The sequence below is a fragment of the Prionailurus bengalensis genome, chromosome A2 (genome assembly GCF_016509475.1).
Source record: "Prionailurus bengalensis isolate Pbe53 chromosome A2, Fcat_Pben_1.1_paternal_pri, whole genome shotgun sequence".
Classification (NCBI taxonomy): Eukaryota; Metazoa; Chordata; class Mammalia; order Carnivora; family Felidae; genus Prionailurus; species Prionailurus bengalensis.
Genome location: NC_057348.1, coordinates 3,107,566 through 3,131,641, shown reverse-complemented (window position 1 = coordinate 3,131,641; position 24,076 = coordinate 3,107,566). Strand labels below are relative to the sequence as shown.

Here is a 24,076-nt window from a genome sequence, read left to right as displayed (position 1 = left end):
CGATTATACGCTTTGGTTTACCACCGGCTACAACATCTCAGGAGTTCTTGGGGGGTAAGCGTGAACAGTCCAACTTAGGAACTGACTCCCAAACAGGATGAAGAATTTTAGGATCCTTCCACAATGAATCAGGCTGACTCCGGGCCACATTTGATAGGGGCTAATGAGCCATTTATTCCTGTCTCTGGGTCTCTGTCTCTGGGTCTCCCTCTCTCTCTGCCCCTCCCCTGCTCGCGCTCTGTCCTTCACTCTCTCAAAGATAAATAAACGTTAAAAAAAAAAAAAAAGATAAATAAAACCCAAGCTAGGTGAAATAAATAAAAACAAATCCACTGACGTTACATTTGAACTTTTAAAAATTAAATGCAAATAAATGAAAGGAAAAGGGACGTTAAGCTTAATAACTAACAAATGAATAAGGTCAGTTGGGAAAACTGAGGGGGCCACAGGGGACTGGTGACAGGCCCGCAGTCACCCAGCTAGTCAAGCAGAGCCAGCTGACCTGGGTCTCTGTCCTGTGACTGGGAGAGGCGAATTAACCTCTCCAGACTTTGGTTTCTTCCTGTGGCGAGTGTGAAGTCAAACGTGACCAAGGCCAGGCACGAAAGGGTGTTCTAAGCCTAGATTCTCTCAGTCTGTGCCCTGGACTTGGGGGGAGGGAGTCAGGGAGGAGTGAGTAGGACTGAAGACAAAGCATCTCTCCTGGGGAGTTCACGGTCCAAGGAATGGCTGCATGGGGAGCCAGCTCGGGCCCACCTCAGGGCCTTTGCACTGCCTGCTTCCTCTGCCCGGGATGCAATTCTTGGAATATGTGCACGCAATTCCCTCCCTCTTTCCCTTCTAATCTTCGCTCGAATATCAGCTCCTTGCTGAGGCCTTTCTTGACAACTTGCTTTAAAACTGCAGCCATCTCCCCTGCCCTAGATGCTCCAGTCCCCTTTCCTTTTCTTGGTCTCTGTGGCCCCAAACATGCCTTTTCAGCTGTTTATCCTGTTTAGTACCCATCACCCCCCACTCAGCTGTCCGCTCCACCGGGGGCAGGGATTTCCTCAACGCCCACCACAGCGCCTCCTGCAAGCATTTGCTGAACGAACCCCTCAAAAGCAAGAGATGGGGGTCCCCCAGGCAAGTGAGTCCTCAGAAAAGCAAGCGGTCACTGGAGCTTGGGAGAATGGAGATTCTTCGGGACAAAGAAGAGTGTTACTGAAGCCAAACAGGGTGGGGGCCGTGGAGGGTCGGACAGGCAGCGATGCAGGAGAGGGCTTCCTGGTGGAGGGAACAGGAGGGGCTGGAAACTGAACAGGAAGCAGTGGGGACATGAGGACAGCAGGGGGCAGTAGACAGGAAAGGGAGGAGAGGGGAGAGAAGCCAAAGGGGGGATTTGAACCTGTGGGTGGTGAGGAACCACAGGAGGGTCGGAACAGGGAGGGGGGTGGCCTGGTCCCTACTGAAGCCGCCAAAAGGATGTGATGAGGGGCAGAGGACAATGCTCCAAAGGCCGAGGGGCTCCTCGGCCAGGCCCCGGGGCACAGGGGCCTGAAGATGGGGGGCACCTAGCATCTCAGCGGCCTCAGACTCACCTCCGTCTTCTTAAATCGTGCCCGCAGGGTCTTCATGGCCAGCGTCTGGCGTTTCTCCTCAGCCCAGGCCACCTGGGAAAGCACCAGAGTGGGGTGGGAATGAGGGACCCCGTGAGCAGGAGGGCCATAGCATATAGTAGGTGTGCAGGAAACGCACCTGCTGAAGCAGCTCAAGCCTTTTCCAGTCTCCAAGCTCTCATCTGTGTGGTTATTCCTGCACGGGGTGCCGGTTTTTCTCCATTCTCTCTGGTAAGCTCCTATTCACCCCTCACAGCCCATTTCCAAAATCCCGTGTTCTGATGAGCTTTGTCTGTCGTCCACAGGCCGAACTCTAACTCCCCCAACTGGGTTCCCCTACCCCTAGTTGGGTCCCTTCCTCTGCCCCAGCCCTGGCTTCGTAGGCTGGAAGTGGTCTGGGCTGGTACCCTGGGGGCCAGGCCCGGAGCTGAGGCCTCTTAGCACAAAGGCTTGTTTGGGATTCCTTCCTCTTTTGAGTGGGATTTCTTTTTTTAAGTTTATTTATTTAGAGAGAGAGAGGGAGGGAGGGAGAGAATCCCAGGCAGGCGCCGCGCGGCCAGCGTGCAGCCCGACGCGGGGCTTGATCCCGTGTACTGCGGGGTCGTGACCTGAGCCAAAGTCACGCGTCGGAGGCTTAACCAACCGAACCACCCAGCCGCCCCGAGTGGGATTTTTTGAAGGCATGTCCCACACCCATCCATCCTGCCTGTGAATTCTCGAAGCCATCCTCCCATCTGTCTACTCACCCATCCATCCACCCCCCCACCCATGCATTCATCCGCACTGTACTCAGCCCACCCTTTCTCTTCTGCCTCTGTCTCAATCAAACCTAGAGCAGGAGGTAATAAGAGAGCCAAGGGGAGTCCACAGGTTGCCAGGGCAGGAGGGAAGCCATGGGCTTGGGGGACGAGAGTGGCTTTCTGGAAGAGGGGATGATCTATAAAGCAGGACCTAGTGGCCAGGCAGGAGGCTGAGCAGGGCGGCAGCCGTTAAAAGGTAAGTGCCCTAGAGAGTGCAAAGGCTGGGAAGTGGGAAGTGTGTGTGTGTGTGTGTGTGTGTGTGTGTGTGTGTGTGTGTGAGGGTGTCTGGGTAGCTCCGCAGCACAGCTAGGACATACACACACACCTCTCCTTTCTCCCACACACCAGGGCTCCAAGGCAAGAGGCTGAGGCCCTAAGGGGGGGGGGTCTCCATCCCAAGCTTCCCTCACTTCCTCCTCTCCTACCTCCAGCAACGCCAGTGACTCCAGCTCTCGGCCTCCGCGCCCACGGCGGGCTCCAGTTACCTGCTCCCAGCCGGGCCACCAGTCACACCGGCAGCTCCAAGCGCTCGGCTCTGACACCCGATCGGCTCTGAGGGCAGCCGCCCCAGGGGGCCGGGGGTGAACAGAGGGAGGAGACAAGCCGGCTGCGGGGCTGCCTGCTGGCCAACGAGCTCAGGCGGGAAGACACCTACTGTTCTCTCACCACCCTCCACCTCTCCTCCTAGCCTTTGTCCTCGCTTGTGTCTTCGCCAGCAGCGCCCTTTCTGCGCCCCATGTCACTCCCAACCGGCTCACTCGCCCCATCTCATTTCTGCTCGCTCCTACTCACTCTCTGGATCTTTGCTGCAACACCGCCTCCTCCAGGAAGCCTTCCCGGAGGCACCCAGGCTGAGCTCCCTTATGGCTCGGGGCCCTCATGGCACCTTAATCGGACTAAGTCACCACTGCCCGGTCACTTGTGTCCATCTTCGCCACAAGGTGCCGCCTTTGCTCCCCGGTGTTTCCCGGGCACTCAGTAGGTGCTCAACACGTGTTTCTTAAATGCATCCTCAAGGCCACCAGCCCCAGTGGCCTTGAGCAGTTTCTCTAGCGGTGCACCAGTCCGGCTGGGTGGAGACTGTCACCCACCTGGATAACGTTCGGGTAATTCAGGGCGGCGTCCAAGACCCTCCCACATGCCCCCCCGCCCCCCCCCCCCGCACACAAACGCGGGGTGTTCGTGACTTTGTAAACTTCTGAAATGTGCAGCAGACAGAGCCTTGACTAGAAGCACGAGCTCCCTGTCGTCCCGAGAGGCGTGGGGACCTCAATTTACTCATTTGCAAAAAGAAGAAAGGGGAGCACCGGCCGCTCGTGCCCCTCACTTCAGAGGTGACTGCAGAACTCTCACGTGGACGGCTGGCCCCGTTTCCCGCTACCTAAGGAAGCGGGCTCCTCTTTGCCAGCAGTTGAGATGGCGCCTGCGGCGTCAACGCGAGGCGCATGCGCCTTGGAGGGAGCGGCTGGCCGCGCAGGGCGGAACGCGGCTCCTCCTTCCTCCCCGCCCTGCCCCGTTTCCGGCGGAAGCGGCCTCAACAAGAGAAACTTTATTGTTCCCGTTGGGGCGGCGAGGATGTCGGTGAATTACGCGGCGGGACTGTCGCCGTACGCGGACAAGGGCAAGTGTGGCCTCCCCGAGGTGAGCGCGGCCCGGCGTCCCGAAGGCCGCCCCCAGCGCCACGGGCTGGGCGGGGCCGGGCAGCAGCGGGGCATTGTGGGAATATCGGGAGGCACTGAGGCTAGACAATGGGAGGGACTTCCCAGTGGGGAGGGGGCGGGAAGTGACGCCCCCTGCTCTCCCGGGGACTGGAACACCCCTCCACCCCCAGCCCCGGGTCGGCCCGGCGGGATAGAGGGAGGGACCCGCGTCGGTGGAAAGTCCTCAAGTTCTCTGATGGGGGAAGCCAGGGACGGAGTTGCTGGCGGAAGGCACCGCAGGGGCGAAGGCGAGATGGAAATAAACACGCTTGGGGACCAAACTAGGCCACAGAGGTTTCCAGAGCCAGGGCCGGAGGGGCCTCACGTGCCGGGCTGGGGAGCTGACACTTTATCCTGGGGGTGGTGGACAAGGGTTCTAGGCGGGATGATCACGTGTCAGAAAAGACCCCTTCGCCCACTGCAGGACTTGGGGCGAGTCCTTCCCTCTGGGTCCCCTCTCCCCTTCTGGAAGCTGGTGGGGGGAAGATTGCCTCCATCCCCCAAAGGCTGGTCTGTGAGGTATTTAATAGCCCTCAGAATCCCTCCGGAAGTCCCTCTCCTCTTCCCGCCAGTCCATTAGCTGGATTCCACAAACATTTATGGGGCGCCTACTGTGCACCAGGCACTTCCTAGGCCCTGGGGCCCCAGTAGGGACCGAGACAGACAAAAACTCCTCATTCTAGAGGGGAGACAGACAAAGGGCAAGTCAATGCAAGAAGTCAGATGATAGGAAGCTTCAGAGAGACCAGTAAGGCTGGGAGTCGCGAGGAGAGCCGGGGCTGCGTTGCAACCAGGGCCCAGGAGGCACCACTCAGATGACTTCTGTTTTCTCCATTTTTTTTTTTTTTTTTTTGTTATTGTGTCGAAACACACAACGTGAGAGGTACCGTCTTAGCCATGTTTTAAGTACACAGCTCAGTGGTACTGAATACGTTCATGCTGTTGTGCAACCACCCCCACCACCCGTCTCCAGAACTTTCCATCGCCCAAAACTGAGACTCTGTCCCCATGAAGCACTGACTCCCCGCCCCCTGCCCCACCCCTGGCTCCCACCATCTGCTCTCTGTCTCTGTGGACGGGACTCCTCTAGGGACCCCCTGTGAGTGGGGTCGCGCAGCGTCCTTCCGTGTCTGGCTTCTCCAGATCCATGCACGTGGTGACAGGTGTCAGGAGGTCCTTCCTTTTGGAGGCTGGATCATATTCCAGTGTGTGGATGGACCGCACTGTGTTTATCCTTCATCCGTCGGTGGACACTGGGGTTGACTCCATGTTGTCGCGGTTGTAAATGATGCTGCCATGAACGTGGGTGTGCAAGTGAGAGGACTTCTCAGCCAAGACCTAAAGGGGATGAGGGAAGAGCCATGTGGGAGAATTCCAGGCAGAGGGCACAGCCTGTGCAAAGGTCCTGAGGCAGCACCAGACCCAGTGCGTTGGGAGGAAAAGTGAGGAGGCCCCGAGTGGCTGCAGCAGAGAGGGGGAGGAGTTGGGCAGGTCGTGTAAGGCCTCGGGCCACTGGGAGGACTTAGGTTTCTACCCTGAGGGATGCAGGAGCCCTGGAGGCCTGTGGGCAGAGGAGGGACATGAGAACAAGCCACCTTTTCCAATCACTTCTCCGCCCTGGGCAAGGCAGGGGCATCCCCATCTGTGGCTAGCAGCCTTGCCACAATGGGACATGTTTTGACCCCTCCCTTCTGCTCTGTCCCCGGACAGATCTTCGACCCCCCGGAGGAGTTGGAGCGGAAGGTGCGGGAGCTGGCGCAGCTGGTCTGGCAGTCCTCCAGTGTGGTGTTCCACACGGGGGCCGGCATCAGCACCGCCTCGGGCATCCCCGACTTCAGGTCTGTGGGCACGAAGGGGAGGTTGAGGCAGCACCTGCTGCCATCCCCCCCTGGGGGATGTCGGCTGGGAAAGACCCTGCCCTTACAGATGTGTCCCTTTAAGTGGCGCCACATTCCACTCACACCCCATTGGCCAGAGTGTGGTCACCTGACCCCACCTAGCTGCAAGGGATCCTGGGGAATGTAGTCTTTTGCCTGGGCTCGCTGGCCCTGCCTGCCTATTGGGATCCTCTTACCTTAGAAGATGGGAGGATTGGTACTAGGGGTAATCAGCTCCTAATGCAAGTATTTTTCTCTCTTTTCTCTCTTTTCCTGTCTCCCTGATCCCTGAACTCTCCATGTCTCTCCCTGCCTGCCACCTTCAGGGGCCCCCACGGCGTCTGGACGATGGAGGAGCGGGGCCTGGCCCCCAAATTCGACACCACCTTCGAGAGCGCGCGGCCCACGAAGACCCACATGGCACTGGTGCAGCTGGAGCGCGTGGGCCTCCTGTGCTTCCTGGTCAGCCAGAACGTGGACGGGCTGCACGTGCGCTCTGGCTTCCCCAGGTGACGCCCGGGTCCGGCCCCGCGCTCTCCGGGCCTCGGTTTCCTCATCTGTAAGAGGGGGGGTTTTGATGGGCCGATGCAGGGGGGCAGCCGGGAGCAGCGCTGGGCACTGGGTGGGAGCCCAGAAACCAGAGCTGTCCTGTGTCATCAGAGCTGCCCGGGCACAGATCGAGAATTGGGGTGCCCTTTCCCGGTCCCGGGGGATGATTCCAGCCCTGACCGCTCGGGGCCTCCGGCGGCCCGGACTGTGGCCCAGACTGCCCTCGGGTCCTCAGCTGCCAGCCCCACAGCCTGGCCATGGGCCGCTATGACATCCCCCTCGGGGCGAGGCCGGGGGAAATTGGGCGTGGGGAGGAGGGTGCTGAGAATTTAGAATGTTCGTAGTTGGGTTTTCATATCCCTCGTTACTGCCTCCATAGTGAACGTGAACCCTAGTAGGGCAAAGGACTGACTTTTCTTTAGGTGTTTTTTTTTTTTTTAAGTGTATTCATTTATGTTGAGAGAGAGTGAGTGAGTGGGGGAGGGGAAGAGAGCGAGGAGGAGAGAGAGAATCCCAAGCAGGCTCCACACTCAGTGCAGAGCCCGGCGAGGGGCTCGAACTCACAAACCGTGAGATCATGACCTGAGCTGAAATCAAGTCAGACGCTTAATTGACTGAGCCACCCAGGAGCCCCCCTCCCCCACCCCCGGCCCCCAAAGATAAAATTTCTCTAGAAGTCCGGCAGTTCTCACAACCTAGAGATGTTGCCACGTTTGGGGACTTCACCCTTTCGACATGTAAGTACCTCAGGAACTAACTAAGCCTCCAGCCCCCTCTGGCTCAGGGTTGCCGTCGGGCTCCGGTCTGGGCCGGAACCAGTGGCGTCTTATCCTTTGGGTCAGACCGATCTACTGGGCACGTGGCTACAGGCCTGCCCCTCGGGACCTGTGTAGACATTTCTAGAAACAGAAGCAAACGGGAGGATAGGGCTTTTACGGGCATATGGGGAAAGCCGGCGACATCTGTGTCCCCAAACAGCCGGACAGCATGGTAGGGTGGGGGCGCGTCGGCAGATCGGGAGTGGGGCACAGCCACCCGCTGGCACGCTCCTTCCCAGAGGCGGAGGGCAGCGCCTTGGGGTGGGCCGGCAGGAGTCCACTTGGGGACCGCAGTGCCTCCGACCTCCTGCACCGTGGATTGCACACCCGCGTGCGCCCGGCCATCCCTGGCACCCACCACCCACGCCTTCACTGCGTCACCGGGCTGTGTGTGTGTGTGTGTGTGTGTGTGTGTGTGTGTTGGAGGAGGAGGAAGCACTAATCCCCCAGCACCCAGTGTGTGCAGACAGGAGCAAAATGGGCCACAGCCAACAACTATTTTGCCCAGCGCCGACCGTGTGCCACATGCTATTCCAGACATGGGACACAGAGTACACAGGACAGACAGAAGCTCTACCCTCCCGGGAATCATCTAGGAGGGAGGAAACAGGCAGAAGACGAGACAAATCAGCCAAGTAAATTCTGTGTCAGGCGGTGATCCTTGCCATGGAACCAAAGGGGAAAGTTGGGCGGGAGTTGAAGCCTCGACCAGGTAGGTCAGGGAGGCTGTGACATTTGAGAGGTGACAGAGGGAGCCGGGGGACGAGCCTTCCAGGTCTGATCATTGTTCTTCCAAATAACCCAGAAGTTGGACACTGTGGTCCCATTTCACAGATGGGGACTGAGGCCCAGAGAGGCTAAGCGGCCTGCCCAAGGTCACACAGCTGGGAAGCCAAGGGAACCCTGAATTGCCCCCACATTCCTCTGCCTCCCAAGTCCAGGCCCCTGGGCCACCCATCGCCGCCTCAGGCTTTTGATTTGCAAACTGGGGATTAAAATTTCTGTCCTGCAGCCCCGGTGACACTTGGTGGTTCCAACACAATTGTGGATGGCTTTTGTGAAGGGAATGGTCTGCCCATGTGCAGAGGTAGGGCCAGCCATGAGGGCCAACAGTCCCTCCGGCCCAGAGAGGTTGGGCCATCTGTAAGGCTGTGGATGGTGGGGTCAGCAGCCAGAGGCACTGGAAGGAGGGAATCTGCTGATCCTAAGGTTGGAGCTTAGGGAAGGCTTCCTGGAGGAGGAGGGCTCGGTGCTCTGCCCGAAGCCTCAGGAACCAGAATCCCGTGCCATGGCCAAGTGGCTCTCTCCTTCCGTAGGGACAAGCTGGCGGAGCTTCACGGAAACATGTTCGTGGAGGAATGCGCCAAGTGTAAGACGTGAGTACCACCGGAGGGCGGGGAGGCGTGGACAGCCCGGGCCGCTTCCTGCTTCGCTTCCCATCACAAGGAAGGGCCTTGTGAGTCGCTTCTGACGTTGCCAGGGACCCAGGGAGGGGCAGGGCTGGGGCCTGAGCCTCAAGCCTGTGAGGCTGGGGGCACGAGTTCCTCCTGGAGAGGGACGTTCGTCCCCTGCACCCGTAACAGACAGCCAGAGGCTGAAAGGCGTAAAACAGAAATCTGTCGGTTCTCAGCCTGATAATTTTTTTTTAATGTTTTATTTTTGAGAGAGAGAGAGAGAGAGAGTGCGAGCAAGGGAGGGGCAGAGAGAGAGGGAGACACAGAATCCGAAGCAGGCTCCATCCAGGCTCCGAGCTGTCAGCACAGAGCCCGACACGGGGCTCGAACCCACGAACCGTGAGATCGTGACCTGAGCCGATCTCTGGTGCTCAACCGACTGAGCCACCCAGGGGCCCCACAGCTCCCAGCCTGGAAGCTAGAAGTCCAGAAGGGAGGCTGTGGGGGAGGCTCCTTCCTGCCTCCTCGTGTTTTCTGGATGTTTCTCACAGTCCTTGGCTAACCACCCGCCTTCCTCCGTTGTCACGTGGCCTCCTCGCTGTGTGTCTGGGTCTGTCACAGGGGCATCAGTCCTGTTAGACTGAGACCACTCTACCCCAGTGTGGCCTCATCCTGACTCACAAGAATAGTACAATGAACCCCTACCTCGCCTAGACCAGGGCTCAGCGAGCTTTTCCTGTAAAGGGCCAGACGGTAAAATGTGTTCAGCTTCGTGGCCCAGACAGTGCCTCTCACGACTGTGGGCTCTCACGAGAGCCGCCACGGACCACACACGAAGGAATGGGCGTGGCCGTGTGCCGATAAAGCTTTATCCGCGGAAGCAGGAGGCTGAGGGCCAGATTCCACCCACAGGGCCGTAGTTCGCTGACCCCGACTAGATCCGACAACTGTTAACGTTTCGCCACACTTTGTTGGTTACTTGCTGTGCTGTTGAGGGGTAAGTGGCAGACCGCCTCGCCCACGACCCCAGGCCCCCGAGACTCTACCTCCCTCCCAGGAGCTGCGCTCTCCCGTTGGCGCGGCCGCAGCGAGCTGTAAAGGAAGTCAGGGTCGTGCGATCACTCGATCACTCAGGGCCTGGCCCGGGTTCCCAGTGGCTTCTGGTTTTTGTGTTTCCTCGTCCGGGATCCCGCCCAGGGTCACTCACGCTTTGCATGTCGTCATCGCGTCTCTTCAGGCTCCTCTGTCTGGGACGCTCCCTGCCCCTTCTGCTTCCACGCTGTTGGCTTTGGGGTGCGGCCCGGCCAGCTGTTTTGTGGAAGGCCCCCGTCCCCTGCTCTGGGTTTGCGGGATGCCTTCTCGCGCTTAGAGTCAGCCGTGCGGCCCCCCCGCCACTCCCCTGGGACAACAGCTCCCCCCAAAGGAACAAGAGTGGGACCCCTGAGCGGGTGCCCCGGGAGCAGGTGGTGGGCTGACCCGACCCCTGCGGGTCCCCCTTCCTCCCCCGACACAGGCAGTATGTCCGGGACACCGTCGTGGGCAGCATGGGCCTCAAGGCCACGGGCCGGCTCTGCACCGTGGCCAAGGCCAGGGGGCTGCGTGCTTGCAGGTGAGTGACCCTTTGCTGCACCCGGGCTCCAGGGGAGGGTGCGCGTCTCCGTCTGACCCCCATCCCCCCCCCCCCCCCGCAGGGGCGAGCTGAAGGACACCGTCCTGGACTGGGAAGACGCCCTGCCTGACCGGGACCTCACCCTCGCCGACGAGGCCAGCAGGTCTGACCCCACGTGAGCCCAGACCGCGAGGTTCCAGCACGGGAGGGAGCCATCAGGAAAGGCTTCCCCGAAAGGGGTGGCCGCACCCTCGCTGGGCCTCACTGGCCCCATTGGTGACAGAGCCTTCTCACACCCTGTACGCCAGTCTCATGCGACGGGCAGGGAAACAGGCTTCAGCAAGCGGACGCCTCTGGCCCATGAGTCCCAAGCATCGGAGGTCACGCCCGCATCAGCAGCCCTGCTTCTGGCCGGGTGGGGAGGCTGCTCCGGGAGGACGGGAAGCTGGCACAGGTTGTGGGCGCCCTTGAGAGCAGAGAAGGGTGTGGAGCGAGCTGCCCAGGCTGGTCTGGGCGTGTTCCGGACACCAGGCGGCTGGTGGAGCACTGGGGCTCGAGCCAGGAGGGGCTGGCGGCCTCTCGCGCCTTGTGGGACAGGAGTAGGGCTGCCGAGACCTTTGTGGGGGGGGGGGGGGTGGAGGGGCTCAGTCTCACCCTTCTTGTCCCAGGAACGCAGACCTGTCCATCACTCTGGGCACCTCCCTGCAAATCCGGCCCAGCGGGAACCTCCCACTCGCCACCAAGCGCCGAGGAGGTCGACTGGTCATTGTCAACCTTCAGCCCACCAAGCACGTACGTGCTGAGCCCACCCTGATGTACCCCCTGCTCCAGCCTCCTCCTCTCCAGACCCCTGCCTAAGCCCGGCCTGTCTTTGCACCCTGCCCCCCCCTCCCCCCCCCCCCCCCGCAGGACCGCCACGCCGACCTGCGTATCCATGGCTACGTGGATGAGGTCATGACCAGGCTCATGGAGCACCTGGGCCTGGAGATCCCCACCTGGGACGGCCCTCGAGTGCTGGAGAGGGCGCTGCCCCCCCTGCCTCGCCCGCCTGCCCCCAAGCTGGAGCCCAAGGAGGAGGCCCCCACCCAGCTCAATGGCCCAGCACCCGCCAGCCCCAAGCCGGAGCCCTCCGCGGAGCCCTGTACCCAGCACAACGGCTCTGGGCCTACCAGCCCCAAGAGGGAGCCTCTGGACAGTCCCGCACCCCACAGGCCCCCCAAGAGGGTGAAGGCTGAAGCGGTTCCCAGCTGACCAGGGGCCCCGGGGAGGGTGGGGCTTTTTGTAGAGACCATGAGTCATCTTTTCTTACTGTTCTCACTTTGTTACTTTCACCTGCCCTTGCGGGTGGGGGGCAACCTCAGGGTGCTGAGAGCTGGGCTCCAGGCCCCAGGGCAGGCCCACCCCCCACTGCCTGTCTCTTTATCTCGAGGGGCCTGTGGTGTGGGCCTGGGGAGGAGCATTTTCACCCTGGACGCTGACCTTGGAGCTGACCCCCAGGCACCTGCTCCTCCCTGTGCCCCAGCCCCTGACTCAGGATGCTCTGGGGAGGTGTAGCCAGGCCCTCCCTAGTTCCCAGCCTAAGCAAGAGTTAACTCCCTCTGCCCGGGGCCCTCACACTCCCCATCCCCTGCCTCCCCCAAATCGCCTTCGTGATCCCTCCGGGAGGTAAGGGGGGGCAGAGCCACCTTTTCGGAGCCAGACTTCTTGGGGGCACAGACAGTAGGGGCTTGCACTGCCTTTGGGGCTAGAGGGAAAAAGAGGCGTGTCCACCTGGTTCCTCCAGACTTCCAGAAAAGTCTTCAATGCAATAAAAGCAGAAATTCTTGCATCTGAGTCTGTGTTTAACATCCACGACTTTGTGCCGGGTCCTAGTCCCGGGGAGAGCGGGGCAGGGGGTGCAGAATGCATGGTCCCCTTGCCCCCTGTGGAGTCTGCCTGGGCCTCCCTGCAATCCAGGCCTGGGGGGGGGGGCGTGGAGGAGGGGGAGGGCAATACCGCAGCGGGGAGCCCCTGGCGCCCTCTGTGATTATATACTCCTGTGCGTGGTTTCTAGATATTTTCCCCCCACTGCTAGACTGTGAGCCCCTTGATGAGAGCTGCCAGTGGCCTTGGGCCTCGTTCGCAGCCCGCCCCCCACCTCCCCGCACCTGCGCAAAGCGGGTGGGGCGGGGCGCATTAGGAGAGCGCGGGCACAGCCGGGTTCCGGTGAGATCCCTTCACTTCCGATGCCTCGGTCTCCTCATCCGTAGATGAGCGAGGTGGGCAGCTGCCCTAGATCATCCGAGGACGCGATGAAGGGCCTCCTGAGGCCCCCAGAGACCTCGGGTTCCAGGCGCGCCGCGCTCACCGCTCGAGGCCGCTCTCCAAGGTGCTGAAGACACTCCCGGCGCCTGGCCGGCAGCCTTTCCACCCTGGGGGGGGCGGGGGGGCCGCACCCCACTCCCCCTTCCGAGGCTGGCCCAGACGCTCCTTCCAAGAGCCGAGGAGCCCTAGACAACGCTTTGTGCCAACGTGTTCTGCCAAAATACTTTATTAAGGATCACTGCAATCTTAGAAAAGAGGCGCAGCTGTGGGCTGCGGTTCTGGGGCCAGGGTCCCCGCAGACTCAGCCAAGTGTGCAGGGGACAGGAAGGAGTCCCGGGGCAGGGGAGCTGTCGAGGCGTGGTGTGCGCGTGTGTCTGTCTGAGTCTGTGGATCACTCTGTATGTGTCCGTTCCTTTCTTTGCCTGGGTGTGTATTTCTCGGGCTCCGTGGCCCTGCGCTTGTCCTGTGTCTGAGCGTGTCCTGTGTGTGCCTGGGTCCGCGGGTGTGTGGCTGTGACTTTGTGACATCTCCATCCTGGCACTTCCGCCAGGGTCTCACCTCTCACCCCCCTGCCCGTTGCTGTCCACAGAAGGGCCCTTAAGCAGAGAGGCCCGGGGGCACGTCCGGAGGGTGCTCACAGCTCCTCCCCTGCTGCCTCCAATCCCCCGCGCCCAGGGCTGAGCGCTGGCTCAGGGGCAGTCCAGTCCAGCAGGGTGGCCCGGTTCAGCTTCTCCGTCGAGTTGTCTGCGATCAGGGTCGAGTTGTCCAACTCCTCCGTCAAGTTGTCCAGAGCCGACTTGCCCTGAGATTCCCAGTCTGCCCTGGGGCTGCCTGGAGACCCTTCCTGGGACGCGCCTGCTTTGGGCCGTGGTCCTGGGACCTCGGAGCCTGGTGTGGCGTCGGGGGCCACACGGGACGCAGCGTCGTTGTGCAAAGTTCTGGAGAAAACTGAGCAAGGGTTGGGAGGGTCACGAGGGACGGGCTTGGGGACTGGAGTCCCTCCGTTCTCTGACCCCAGTCTCAGGGAGTAGCAGCAAGGAGCCCCCCCCCCCCCCGCCAAGCCCCAGAGGCCCAGTACAGGGGCTTAGGGAACCCAGGGGATTGTGTCCACGGTGCAGCCCAGAGGGGTTCTGAGGGCACAGCTTCCCCGGCCCACCGACCTCGAACGGGCGCGTAGTCTCCGGCGCTCTCGGCTTTGTTGGCGACAAAAGGGCTAATGGAGGGCAGGACGATGAGGGCAAAGGAGAGCAGCAGGACCTGGCGGAGACGGGGGAGGTCACCCCACCCCTCCCCCACCCTGTGAGCAGAGACACCGAGGCCCAGAGGACACCGGGGGCTCACGCCGCGTTCGTCTCTCCACCCAGACCCCTTTGCCAAGGCCGAGGACGCCCGTCACGCTGGGGACCAGCACTTACCGCTATGCAGGTGCCCGTCTGGGCCGACTTGCTGGTGGACTGGACCACGATGGCCTGGAGCTTCTTCAGCTCCTCCAAGAGGGACCTTGGCAGGAATGGGCAGGCCTTGGCTGAGCCCCCCGAGGCCGTGATCTGGGGTCCCCCCAGCCCGGCTGACGTCTGGATCCCATCCATCCCTCCTGGCCCCGCTGGTCTTTAAAGTCCCAGACTCTCCCTCGTCGTTCAACAAATCTCCCTGCACATCCCACCCACTTGAACCCACCCACTTCTCTGCCACCCCACCCCCGTGACCCGGGCTGCCACTATCTCTCACCAAAATGCCGACCCCAGCCTCTACTCTGGACCCCCAAGGCCTCTCTTGCTCCCCTGGGGTTCACGCTCCAAGCAGCAGCCAGACGGCACTTTTCAGACGTGAGCAGGCTTCTCTCGACCCTCCCAGGGCTCCCACGCCCCTGGGGTCAAAGCCCAAGTCCTCCTCGTGGCCCCCAAAGCCCCCCGCATGACCTGCTCCACTCCCTACCTGCCCTCTCCTCCTCCTCCTTCTCTCTCCCCCTCGTTTACTCTGCTGCAGCCACTCGGGCCTCCTGGCTGTTCCTCCAACACGTCACACCCAATTCTGCCCCAGGACCTTTGCACAGGCTGGTTCCCTCTGCACCAAGGACATTAGTCCCCCAGATCCTTTGGTAGCTGGTTCTTTCTCATCCATCAGGTCTCATCTCAAAAGCCATCACATCTGACCTCCCTGCCCAGAGTAGCGCCACCCCCCCACCCCCACTCGCTCTCCGGGGCCTTAACCTTGCTTCACTCTTCTCCTCAGTGGCTATCGCTATGTGAATTATCTTTTACGTATTTCCCTTTGTCTTGAGTCTGTCTCCCACCAGACCATGAGTTCTTTAAGTAGGGAGCCTGTCTGTGCAGTGCTGTGGTTCCAGGGCCCAGAACTACGCCTGGCACAGAAGAGAGGCTAAACAAATATTGAATAGACGGCCGCGCCTCTTAGAGCCGCACTCGGTTCTCCAGCACACCGTGCTTCCGGCCTCTGGCCATTCGTCTGCCGTTTCCTCCACCGCAAACGCCTTTCCCCGACTCCAAGTGCCCTCCTCCATGCAGCCCGCACCCTTGCTAGGTGGAGCCCCTACCCCCTGCTCTGCTTTGCCATCACAGAGGCTGTCCCCCACGTTGTCCACCCCTCCTGCAAGGGACGCTGGGGGCCGGCTCCCCTGTCCTCTCCCATAGCTGGACCGAGACTCACAGGTTCTGCTTCTCCAGATGCAAGACCTTCCTCTGAAGCTCCTGGTTCTGGGCAGTGCAGGCTGACATCCTGCAGGGACAATGCCACAGTGACCTCCAGAACCCGTGCGTCACCAACTAGCTCGGCTGACGTCTCCCTGGGGGGGCCCATTTTACAGGCAGGGGACCCAAGGCCAGAGAGGGGAAGTCACTCATCCAAAGCCACCCAGCAAGTCTGTGGACAGGGCCCAGATCTGAACCCAGCTCTGCCTGGCTCCCAGGCCCCACGTCTGCACTGATGTGGGGGCATCGCTCCAGTCTGTGCCCCGAGGACGGGCCGTGGAATGCCAAACTCGGGCAGCGATGCTTCCAGAAGACTGAGTGGGAGGGTGATGGGGAGTCCACGGGGAGCCAGGTTACAGTCCTCACCCTCCCTTGTGACCTCAAGCCGCTCTGCTCTCTGACCTCAGTCCCCTCACCTGTAAAAAGTGGCTACGATTACCCAGTTCACAGAGCATTTGGGAGAACAACACGACATAAAGCTGATCAGGGGCTTCGCAGATTGCATCTGAGGACTAAGACAATGGTGACGAGTCCATCCGGGGGCTCCCGGATCCAGGCTGGGGGACCCATGTTTCCCACCTGTATCCATATGTGGGCGTGGTCTGGCCCCAGACCACCCAGATGTGGGACTGAAATACTCAAATTCCCGCATGACGATATGTCCCAGCCAAGAGAGTACACCCCCCCCCCCCGCCCCACGGAAAGGCCCTCCTTCTGGATGACTCATGGGATAAAAATAAGAATCCAGGACATAAGTTAGAGAAGATTCAAGGGCCAGATGGTAATGGCCCTTGTGTAATTGTGTAATCACGATTCGAGAGGTGCGGCTAACACAGTGCGGAGAGGGACGGACCTTCACCAACCTTTACTCAGCTCAACAAGCTGGACGCACACGTGTTGAAAGTTCGCAAGAGAGCAACATAGCAACCCCCCCTCCAAAATCAAACATCAAGGTGGGGGGGGGGGCATACCAAATCTAAGAGCAGAAGTGGAAGAATACAAAAGTACAGGTGGGTAGGAGGTAAAAGCCAGAAAGCCACGCTTTGAAAAGAATAAATAAGTCTCTGGCAAGATTAACCAAGAAGGCAGGGGCGCCTGGGTGGCTCCGTCGGTTGAGCGTCCCCCTTCGGCTCAGGTCAAGATCTCACGGTTTGTGGGTTCGAGACCCGGGGCGTCGGGCTCTGTGCGGGCAGCTCGGAGCCTGGAGCCTGCTTCGGATTCTGGGTCTCCCTGTGTCCCCCTGGCCCTCCCCTGCCGACAGCACAGAGCCTAGCAAACCAAAACGAGAGAACTGGGAACCACTGGATGTCGACACATTTGCAGTGAGCAGCTTCCCGGACAAGTACGGCATCCCAAAACTGACTTGGGAAGAAAAAGAAGACCCAGGTAGACCTGTAACCTTCCGTCAGGCCACTCCCGGCTTAGAGAGTGGGTAAGCACCCCAGCTCCAGGCAGAGCCCCACGGCAAGATGGGTAATACATCCTCCTTTCTTGGTGCCTCACGTTCCAGGGGATAAAGGGACCCCGAGCCTGACCGCTGGCATCTCCGGGCGGGCATCTTCCCACGCTTGTAATTCACATGACAAATGACCTCTCCCCGAGAGAGAAAGGAAACCTCTCATTTTGTCAGGCCCCCCCCCCCCCACACTGTGACCTTAGCCCCATTGCACGGCTCTCCCTGGGTCTCGGTCCCCTTCCCGCACCCCAGAAGGGCACCCCGGGGGCCCCAGCCTTACCGAGTTTCCAGGCCATCAATATATTCCTTCTTCTTTTTCCGGCTCTCTTGGGCCGACTGCTTGTTCCGGATTTTCCGGCGGATTTTTTTCAGCGCTCGCTCTTCATACTGCACAGTGACATGGTGGGGTGGGGGGAGGGTCCACCCTGTTGTCTGGCCCCCATGACCTCACCCCTGCTCCTGGGGGGGGGGGGGAGCCCTCCCAGACCCAGGGAGCTGGGGGCAGACTCCCCATGACTCGAAGACCGCTTTCGTCCCCCTGAACTCGTGCAAAGTCTCCGGGGTGGGCGGGGGCGGGGGTGGGGGGGTCCCGGGTCCTGAGAATTTTCCCGGATCCCAGTCCCAGGTAGGAACCGGCGGCCACACTCTGAGCGCTGGTGCCAGTGCGCCACCTTCTGGCCATGCCTGGGCACGGCGCCTTTCTGGGGGCCCGCGGATGTTCCGGTGGCGATGGCGAACCCAGGTCTTGACATTGGGCGAAACGGGCTGGGCGGGGGCTGCGGGCGGAAGGGTGGGCGTGGGGGGGGGGGGGGGCACGGCCATGGAAATCGTGTGTGAACACTCCTGGCCAGAGACATTTTAGCGACCGATCCAAGCCTTCGCAAAAATGCAGCGCGCGGCCCAATCGAAGTCCGCGTGCAGGTCGTGGGTTGGGGGAGGGGGCACAGGTCACCCCTTTGGGGAGCTCCGGCCTGCAAGGGGCTACGAGGCAGCGCGAAAGGCACAAGGCGGCCCCCCGGGGCCCAAACCGCTGCCCCCCGAAAGGCCACCCTTGGCCCCCCCAGGTGTGGGGCTCTGCCCGCTGAGCTGGGCCCAAGGGCGAATTTCCGGGCTCCAGGGACGGACGCGTCCTAACACTCGAGGGCGGGTGGCCGCAGAAAAGGGGGCGAGGCCCGGGGCCAGGGCTCACCTTGGTGAGGGGCAGCTGGGTGGGCAGGGTGAGGCCTTCTTTGGCCAGAAGCTTCTTCTCGTCCTCCGTCAGCACCAGCTCCTGGCAGTGCTGGGTCGCAGGCCGGGGCAGGTGAGGGGCCCCCGGGTGATGCTGCTGCTGCTGGGGGGGGGGGGGGCGGGAGGGGGACACGGCTGTGGGGGCAGGGAAACCGCCTCCCGGGAGCGAACGAGACACCGGACCTGGGGCCCTATGGGCGCGTCTGCCGTGGGGCCCCCGCTGGCCCCGGGGCCGCAGAGAGCGAGCTCCAGCCCCCAGAGCCGGCACTTCCGCATCCGGGAACCCAGTGGGCGAAACAGCTTCCGGCCGCGGCGCGGGTCGCGATCTCGCGGTTCGCGGGTTCGAGCCCCGCGTCCGGTTCCCAGGCTGGCAGCCCAGAGCCCGCTTGCGATTCTCTCTCTCCCTCTGCCCCTCTCCCCTGCCCTCTCTCTCTCTCTGTCTCCGATAATAATAATAACGGGAAAAGATGACGCATTTAAGGCATTTAAAAGAGTGTCTGGCCCGTGGTAGGTACTTGGTAAGTTTCAGCCGTTTTAAAAAACGTTATGACGACGACCGTGGCGGCAAGCGCCCCACCCCGTGTGTGACTCAGTCTTCCCGTCTCCGAAATGGGAGGCGTCGGGGCCCTACGAACCCCCGGCAGCCCCGCAAGGGCTGAAGTTCCGGGGCGTGGGGTCCGGGCTGCTCACCAGGTCGCCGCCGCCGCCCGAGAGGAGGAGGTCTTTCACCGTGAGGCTGCAGCTCGAAGGCAGGTCGGCCAACTCAGCCCGCTCCTCACGACGGAGGCCCTGGCTCCACATTTCTGAGCAGGGCAGATGGAGACAAAGACGCGGAGGGGTCACGCGCGCGGGCCCCTGAGCTCCCCGCTTCTACCTGCCTCCTCCAGCAAGGCCGCCAGGATTGACCGCAACGCGCTAGGGCCCCAAGGCCCCGGGTTGAGGGGAGCATCCCCGACCGGTGCCTCGGTCTTCCCGCCGATGGAAAACGGGAAGCCGACTCATCAGGACGTTGTTGAGGGACCCGTTGCCAAGCCAGGAGGGACCGGCTGTTACTGGCCAGGGTTACAGGCTAGGTCTCCAGCCGGCTTGGCCTTATCTCCCCCTGGTCCTTGCCCAGGTCTGATTCACCTGCGGCTCCCTCCCCCTGGCACCCGGCACGCTGGAGGCAAGGTGCTCCCCAGAGCACAGACTTCGGGGTGGCTCAGCTCTCGGCTCTTATCCCGACTGTGCAGAGCTGTGTGGCCTTGGTGAAGTGACCAAACCTCTCTGAGCTTCCGTTTTGTTAACTCTCCAGCGAGTCTAATAAGAGCTGAAGGGACAGAGGACGGCCCTGCCGGCGGGGAGGGGTGTCTTCCGCATCAGGCCAGCTTTCCCCAGATCCAGGAGGGGAGCGTCTGAGGCCTGGGGTCCCCGGACCTCACGCCCTGTCTGTCACTGAACGTCTACTATGGTCCTGGCATCGACGTACAGAGATGAGGTTGGAAGCGTGGCATCTGGAGCGGGAGCCAGGCTGCGGGGGCTGCGCCCCAGCTCAGCAGCCGTGACTCACGGCCTCACCTCACGGGGACTCCATTTCACCGTCCGGGAAATGGGCCCATGACAGCGTCTATTTCAGAGGGCGAGTGTGGGCGCCCAGCGCCTGGCACGGGCAAGGGCAGTGAACAAGGAAGGAGGACCCACCCAAGTCTATGGCCACAGACGCGTCCAGCACTTGGGCCACGGGTCCGGGGGGCCCGGCGAGGCAGGGGGCTCCCGGGTGGTAGGAGGGGCAGCCCGCGGGGGTGGTGGCTGCCCCACTGCGTGGAGGGGTGTCCTGGGAGTCGGAGGGCAGGTCTTCAGAGATGCCACTGTCACTGGCTGCAGGAGACCAGATCGGGGAGGTGGGCACCGAGTCTCCAGAAGCCAGGATGGAGTTGAGGAAATCATCTGAGTCTGGGCCTGGCAGGACCTGCTGGGGCAGAGAGAGAAGGGTGGGCATTACAACCTCTATGCGGGGGGCGCCCGGGGGGCCCAGTCGGTTGGGCGTCCGACTTCGGCTCAGGTCACGATCTCGCGGTCTGTGAGTTCGAGCCCCGCGTCGGGCTCTGTGCTGATGGCTCAGATTCTGTGTCTCCCTCTCTCTCTGCTCCTCCCTTGTAGCACTCCGTCTCTCTCTCTGTCTCTCTTTCTCTCTCTCAAAAATAAACAGACATTAAAAAAAATTTTTTTTTAAACCCTCTTTGCTTTGTTCCCGATTGCTGTGTGACCGAGCAAGCCGCTGATCCTCTCTGGGCCGCACTTACCCTTTCTGCCAGACAGACGAGCTAAGGCTCCTTCCTCTGGGGTTGTTGGAGCCTCAACACAATCTCGTAGCACGGGTACCACCCGAGGCACAAGCCCCGGGTTGGAGTTCAAACCCACCCCCAAACTGCTGTGTGACCCTGGACGAGTTACTGCCCGTCTCTGGGCCTTGGCTTCTCCACCTGTAAGAAGCTAATGTCAGCCACCCCTTAGGGTGGCTGAGAGGTTCAGCACAAGGATGTGCTTTGCCAAGAGTGGGCGCCGTGAGCCCTGAACGCTGCACGAAGCTGAGCGAGGCTACGGTCTGAGGCCTGGCGTGCCCTCACCTGGTCCTCGAGGTGGCCCCAGTCCTCGCCCAGCTCTACGTGTCTCAGGATGCCGTCCTGATGGTCAAACAGCAGGTCCAGGAGCTCCAGGCTGCCAATGGGGCCCATGGGACCGGTGGAGGAAGCCATCTGGGGCAAAGAGGGGACAGGCATGAGGGTCACACAGCCCCCTCTCCTCCCACCTCCCCCCCTCAAGTCCCCGCCCCCCACCCCCCCTCAGCCCCCGGGCTCAGCCCACCGCTGCCCTTGGAGTTTCCTTCTCCAGAAGGGCCAGGAGCTGACACGGGCTTCCTCAGGGCATGGGAGCCGATTTCTTTAAAAGTTCTAGAAGGTGCAGGCACGGGGGCGGGGGGGGGGGGGGGAGGGGAGCAGCCTGGTCGACCCCTGGGGGGCCGATGAAACTAGTTCCCTCTCCCCCCCTGCCCATCCCTACTCTCCCCTCCCAGAGGAAAGACAAGGGCAGCCCCAGGATGGAGGCCGGACTTCCGCTGTGACGCGCTCTCTCCGAGCCCCGGTCTTCCCATCCGTGCAATGGGGGCGTGAGGCTCCTTCCACGACTGGGAGTCTGGGGAGGGTTTCCTGGCTGAGACCTCCCTCCCCCGTGGCCCCCGGGCACGGCTCACCTTTCCAGCTGCTAAATCCCCATTCATGAGGCCGGCCAGCTCTGCCTCCAGCCGCCTCCTGAGTCCGCCGAGATCTGGAGCTCACCCCACAACCGGGCTCCCAGGCTCCCCGCGCTCCTCTCTCCGGCTCTGTAACCGCCCCCAAAAGATGCTGAAATAGCGTGGGGAGGTCCCGGCCCCGTCCCCGGGTGCCGATTGGGGGACAGGCACGACGGACAGGGTTCAGGGCCAGTGGCACCAGGGCAGGCTGGGGGAAGGGAGGGAAGACCGTTATCTTGATGTTTTGTGCTTTCCTGGCCTGCAGTGGGCAAAGGCCAAAGTCTGGGGTGCCTCAGCTTTGCCATGACCTCTCCCCTACTTCCAGGGACTGTTTCTCCTCTGAGTCCCGGGACGCTGGGCTCCAGGAGAGCCCAGGGCCCCTGACTGGGTCCGGTCCACCCTCGGGACAGAACAGAGCCAAGAGGCACGGCCCAGGCCTTTGCTGAAGTCGCCCCCTCCTGCCAGAAGCTGCTTTCCCTCGGGGGCTGGCAACCTCCTACCCACCCTCCAAGCCCTCCACAGACAAACTTGAGCAGCGCCCCCCCCCCCCCGTTCCTTCTAGAATCTTCTATGGGTCATTTACTCACTGAATGTGGATTGAGCCAAACTGGTTCCCACCCCAGGGCCTTTGCACTGACTGTTCCCACCGCCCAGGACTAACTCCCCTCCCCTCCCCCTCTGACTCTGGACTGTCTTCACAGGTTCGTAAATGTTCGATGATTTGTGAACCAGCCCAGATGGCTGAGAGGCGGTGGGTGACCCCTGCCCCCAACAGAGGAGCCCTGCCCCATGGCTCTTCGTGACATCACGGTTGTCACGGAACCCCCTCACCGTTCGAAATTTTCTCGTCTGTTTCCCTGGTTTTTTGTCTTCCTTCATTTCTCCCCTCCCCCCACCCCCCCAGGGCCTTGTGGGCTAGAATGGAGTTTCTTTGGTTCTCTGCTGGGCCCCCAGCATCTAGGAAAGTGCCCGGTACACAGTGGTGCTCAATCAGCTCTCGCTCACGGAGCGCCTCCTGCGTGCCCACCACTTTTAAAAGTGAGCTCTGAACCCAGTGTGGGGGCTTTTGCACTCAGGACCCCAAGATCAGGAGCTACGTGCTCTACCGACGGAGCCAGCCAGGCAACCCCTTAAGATGGTGACATTTAAGTACAACCCTGAAGGACGAGAAAGAGCCAGCCATGGGAAGATCTGGGGGAAAGGTGTTTCCGGCTGAAGAAACAGCACATGCAAAGGTCCTGGGGTAGTACCTGGGCAGGCCTGTTGGGGGGAACAGGGAGGAAGCCCGTGTGACTGGAGCAGGGGGAGAGAGGGAGGAGGGGAGGGCAGGGAGGGGATGCGGGGATCAGGGAGCCTTGGGGGGTAGCTACCGTGAAGGATTTTGTTTATACTCAATACAGCAGGAAGGTGTTGGGAGCTCAGTGAATGGAGGACTAAAGTGAGCCTCTGTATGCCAGGCGCGACGTTAGGCACTAGGGTCACGGGGTAACTAAAACACCCTCCTTGCTTCCAAGAAATTCCCCTCCCAGTGTGTTTTTTTCTCAACGGACCAATCATCATTTATTCACGGAACAAACATTTCACGAGGGCCTACTACGTGCCATGCGGACGTGGTACAGCAGCTGTTCCCCCAGGGCACAGGGGACCACGTCTGGGGATGCCTCTGGCTGGAAGGACAGGGGAGCTCCCGGCACGGAGGGGGGGGGGTGGGGCCGGGGAAGCTGTTCAGTCCTTCCCCCTGCCCCAGGCAGTGATCCAGCCCCCACCCCGGTGGCATTGGCGGGGGAGGGGGATGTCTCTGAATCACCGTCCCCTCTGGTCCCGCCGGTGCCCTTATCTCCCTAAGCCTCCCAATGTTTCTCACTTCCTCTCTGCCTCTGTAACCACCGCGTTGGCTTTTTTAAGGGCCGTGTTTGGCTTCGCTTGGCTTTAGTGATCCCCAGTCATGATATTTATTCGGCCTCTGCTGTATAAGGCGCTTTCCCTACACAGCAGGTGCATGAAGCGGGTGAGGTTCGACTTGTAGCTTCTCCTGCCTCTGCGACCCTCAGGACCCTCAGGACCTCGGTGCCCTGGAGACAGAGCTCTCCCTCCTCCTCCTGGTATCCAAACCCGCCCGAGGGGGGGGGGGGTCTGGCCGCACTCACTCCCCCCTCCCTGTAGATTTAGACCCCGGAGGGCCCCTCCCCAGGATATTTGTGTTAAAAAAAATTTTTGTTTTTATAATTATGGACTTTAGAAGGCGTTTATATGCCCCAATGAAGAGCTATCTGAACAAGTATAAGATAAGGCTGGGCCGGACTCTGACGTGACCTTCCCACAGTGGAGTCCGCATGGCTGATGGGGGTCATATCTACCCGGTTTGGGAAATTGGGTGGCTGGACGCGCCTGTCCCTGATGACTCAGCAATTTCGCTCCTGGGGGTTTGTCTGAGAGCGACGCAGACCTGTGTTCGCGGCAAGAAAGGGACGTTCCCGCCAAGACCGGAACGTGAACGTGTGAAGGTCCGTAGCAGCTTGACGCAGAGTTGTCCTGGGCGGGAGGCAAGTCAAATGCCCGGGGGTAAGGGAATGAGCAAGCGGGCCGAGCCAAGCGACGCGGGGCTGCTCAGCCATAGGAGGGGACGCGGCACGATATTTTTTTTAAATTTTTATTATTATTATTATTATTATTATTTTTAATAAAAGTAAAAATCCGTGCTCGCCTCGTGTACTAAAATCAGAACGATACAGAGAAGATTAGCATGGCCCCTGAGCCAGGATAACACA

The 24,076-nt window shown here is 61.1% G+C and overlaps 2 protein-coding genes, 1 long non-coding RNA gene and 1 pseudogene across 5 annotated transcripts; 2 read left to right on the top strand and 2 right to left on the bottom strand.

Annotated features, from left to right (window-relative positions):
• Positions 1 to 338: 338 nt before the first annotated feature.
• LOC122486716 lies at positions 339 to 3,540 on the bottom strand. Its single transcript, XR_006298211.1, has 2 exons — positions 3,191 to 3,540; positions 339 to 1,652 (listed from the first exon to the last, which is right to left on the bottom strand). It is a non-coding gene; the product is annotated as an uncharacterized LOC122486716 (long non-coding RNA).
• Positions 3,541 to 3,603: 63 nt separating this feature from the next.
• Positions 3,604 to 12,173, top strand: SIRT6 (sirtuin 6). Its single transcript, XM_043586196.1, has 8 exons — positions 3,604 to 4,039; positions 5,809 to 5,936; positions 6,302 to 6,484; positions 8,659 to 8,718; positions 10,250 to 10,345; positions 10,428 to 10,508; positions 11,014 to 11,137; positions 11,255 to 12,173. Exons 1-8 carry the CDS (start codon positions 3,815 to 3,817, stop codon positions 11,594 to 11,596), a joined length of 1,239 nt encoding a protein of 412 aa, XP_043442131.1. The 5' UTR covers positions 3,604 to 3,814; the 3' UTR covers positions 11,597 to 12,173.
• A 686-nt stretch (positions 12,174 to 12,859) lies between these two features.
• Positions 12,860 to 21,389, bottom strand: CREB3L3 (cAMP responsive element binding protein 3 like 3). 3 transcript variants are annotated; one of them, XM_043586188.1, is made up of 10 exons: positions 21,270 to 21,389; positions 20,647 to 20,775; positions 19,721 to 19,991; positions 18,731 to 18,843; positions 18,003 to 18,140; positions 17,094 to 17,200; positions 15,317 to 15,385; positions 14,065 to 14,149; positions 13,810 to 13,906; positions 12,860 to 13,597 (listed from the first exon to the last, which is right to left on the bottom strand). In XM_043586188.1, the coding sequence occupies exons 1-10, from the start codon at positions 21,294 to 21,296 to the stop codon at positions 13,284 to 13,286; spliced, it is 1,350 nt and encodes a 449-aa protein (XP_043442123.1). In that variant the 5' UTR covers positions 21,297 to 21,389; the 3' UTR covers positions 12,860 to 13,283. The 3 variants fall into 3 exon arrangements, with proteins under 3 accessions (XP_043442123.1, XP_043442125.1, XP_043442124.1); XM_043586190.1 differs by having other exon boundaries at positions 18,003 to 18,137; XM_043586189.1 differs by having other exon boundaries at positions 19,721 to 19,988.
• A 2,615-nt stretch (positions 21,390 to 24,004) lies between these two features.
• On the top strand, positions 24,005 to 24,076 carry LOC122488823 (annotated as a pseudogene).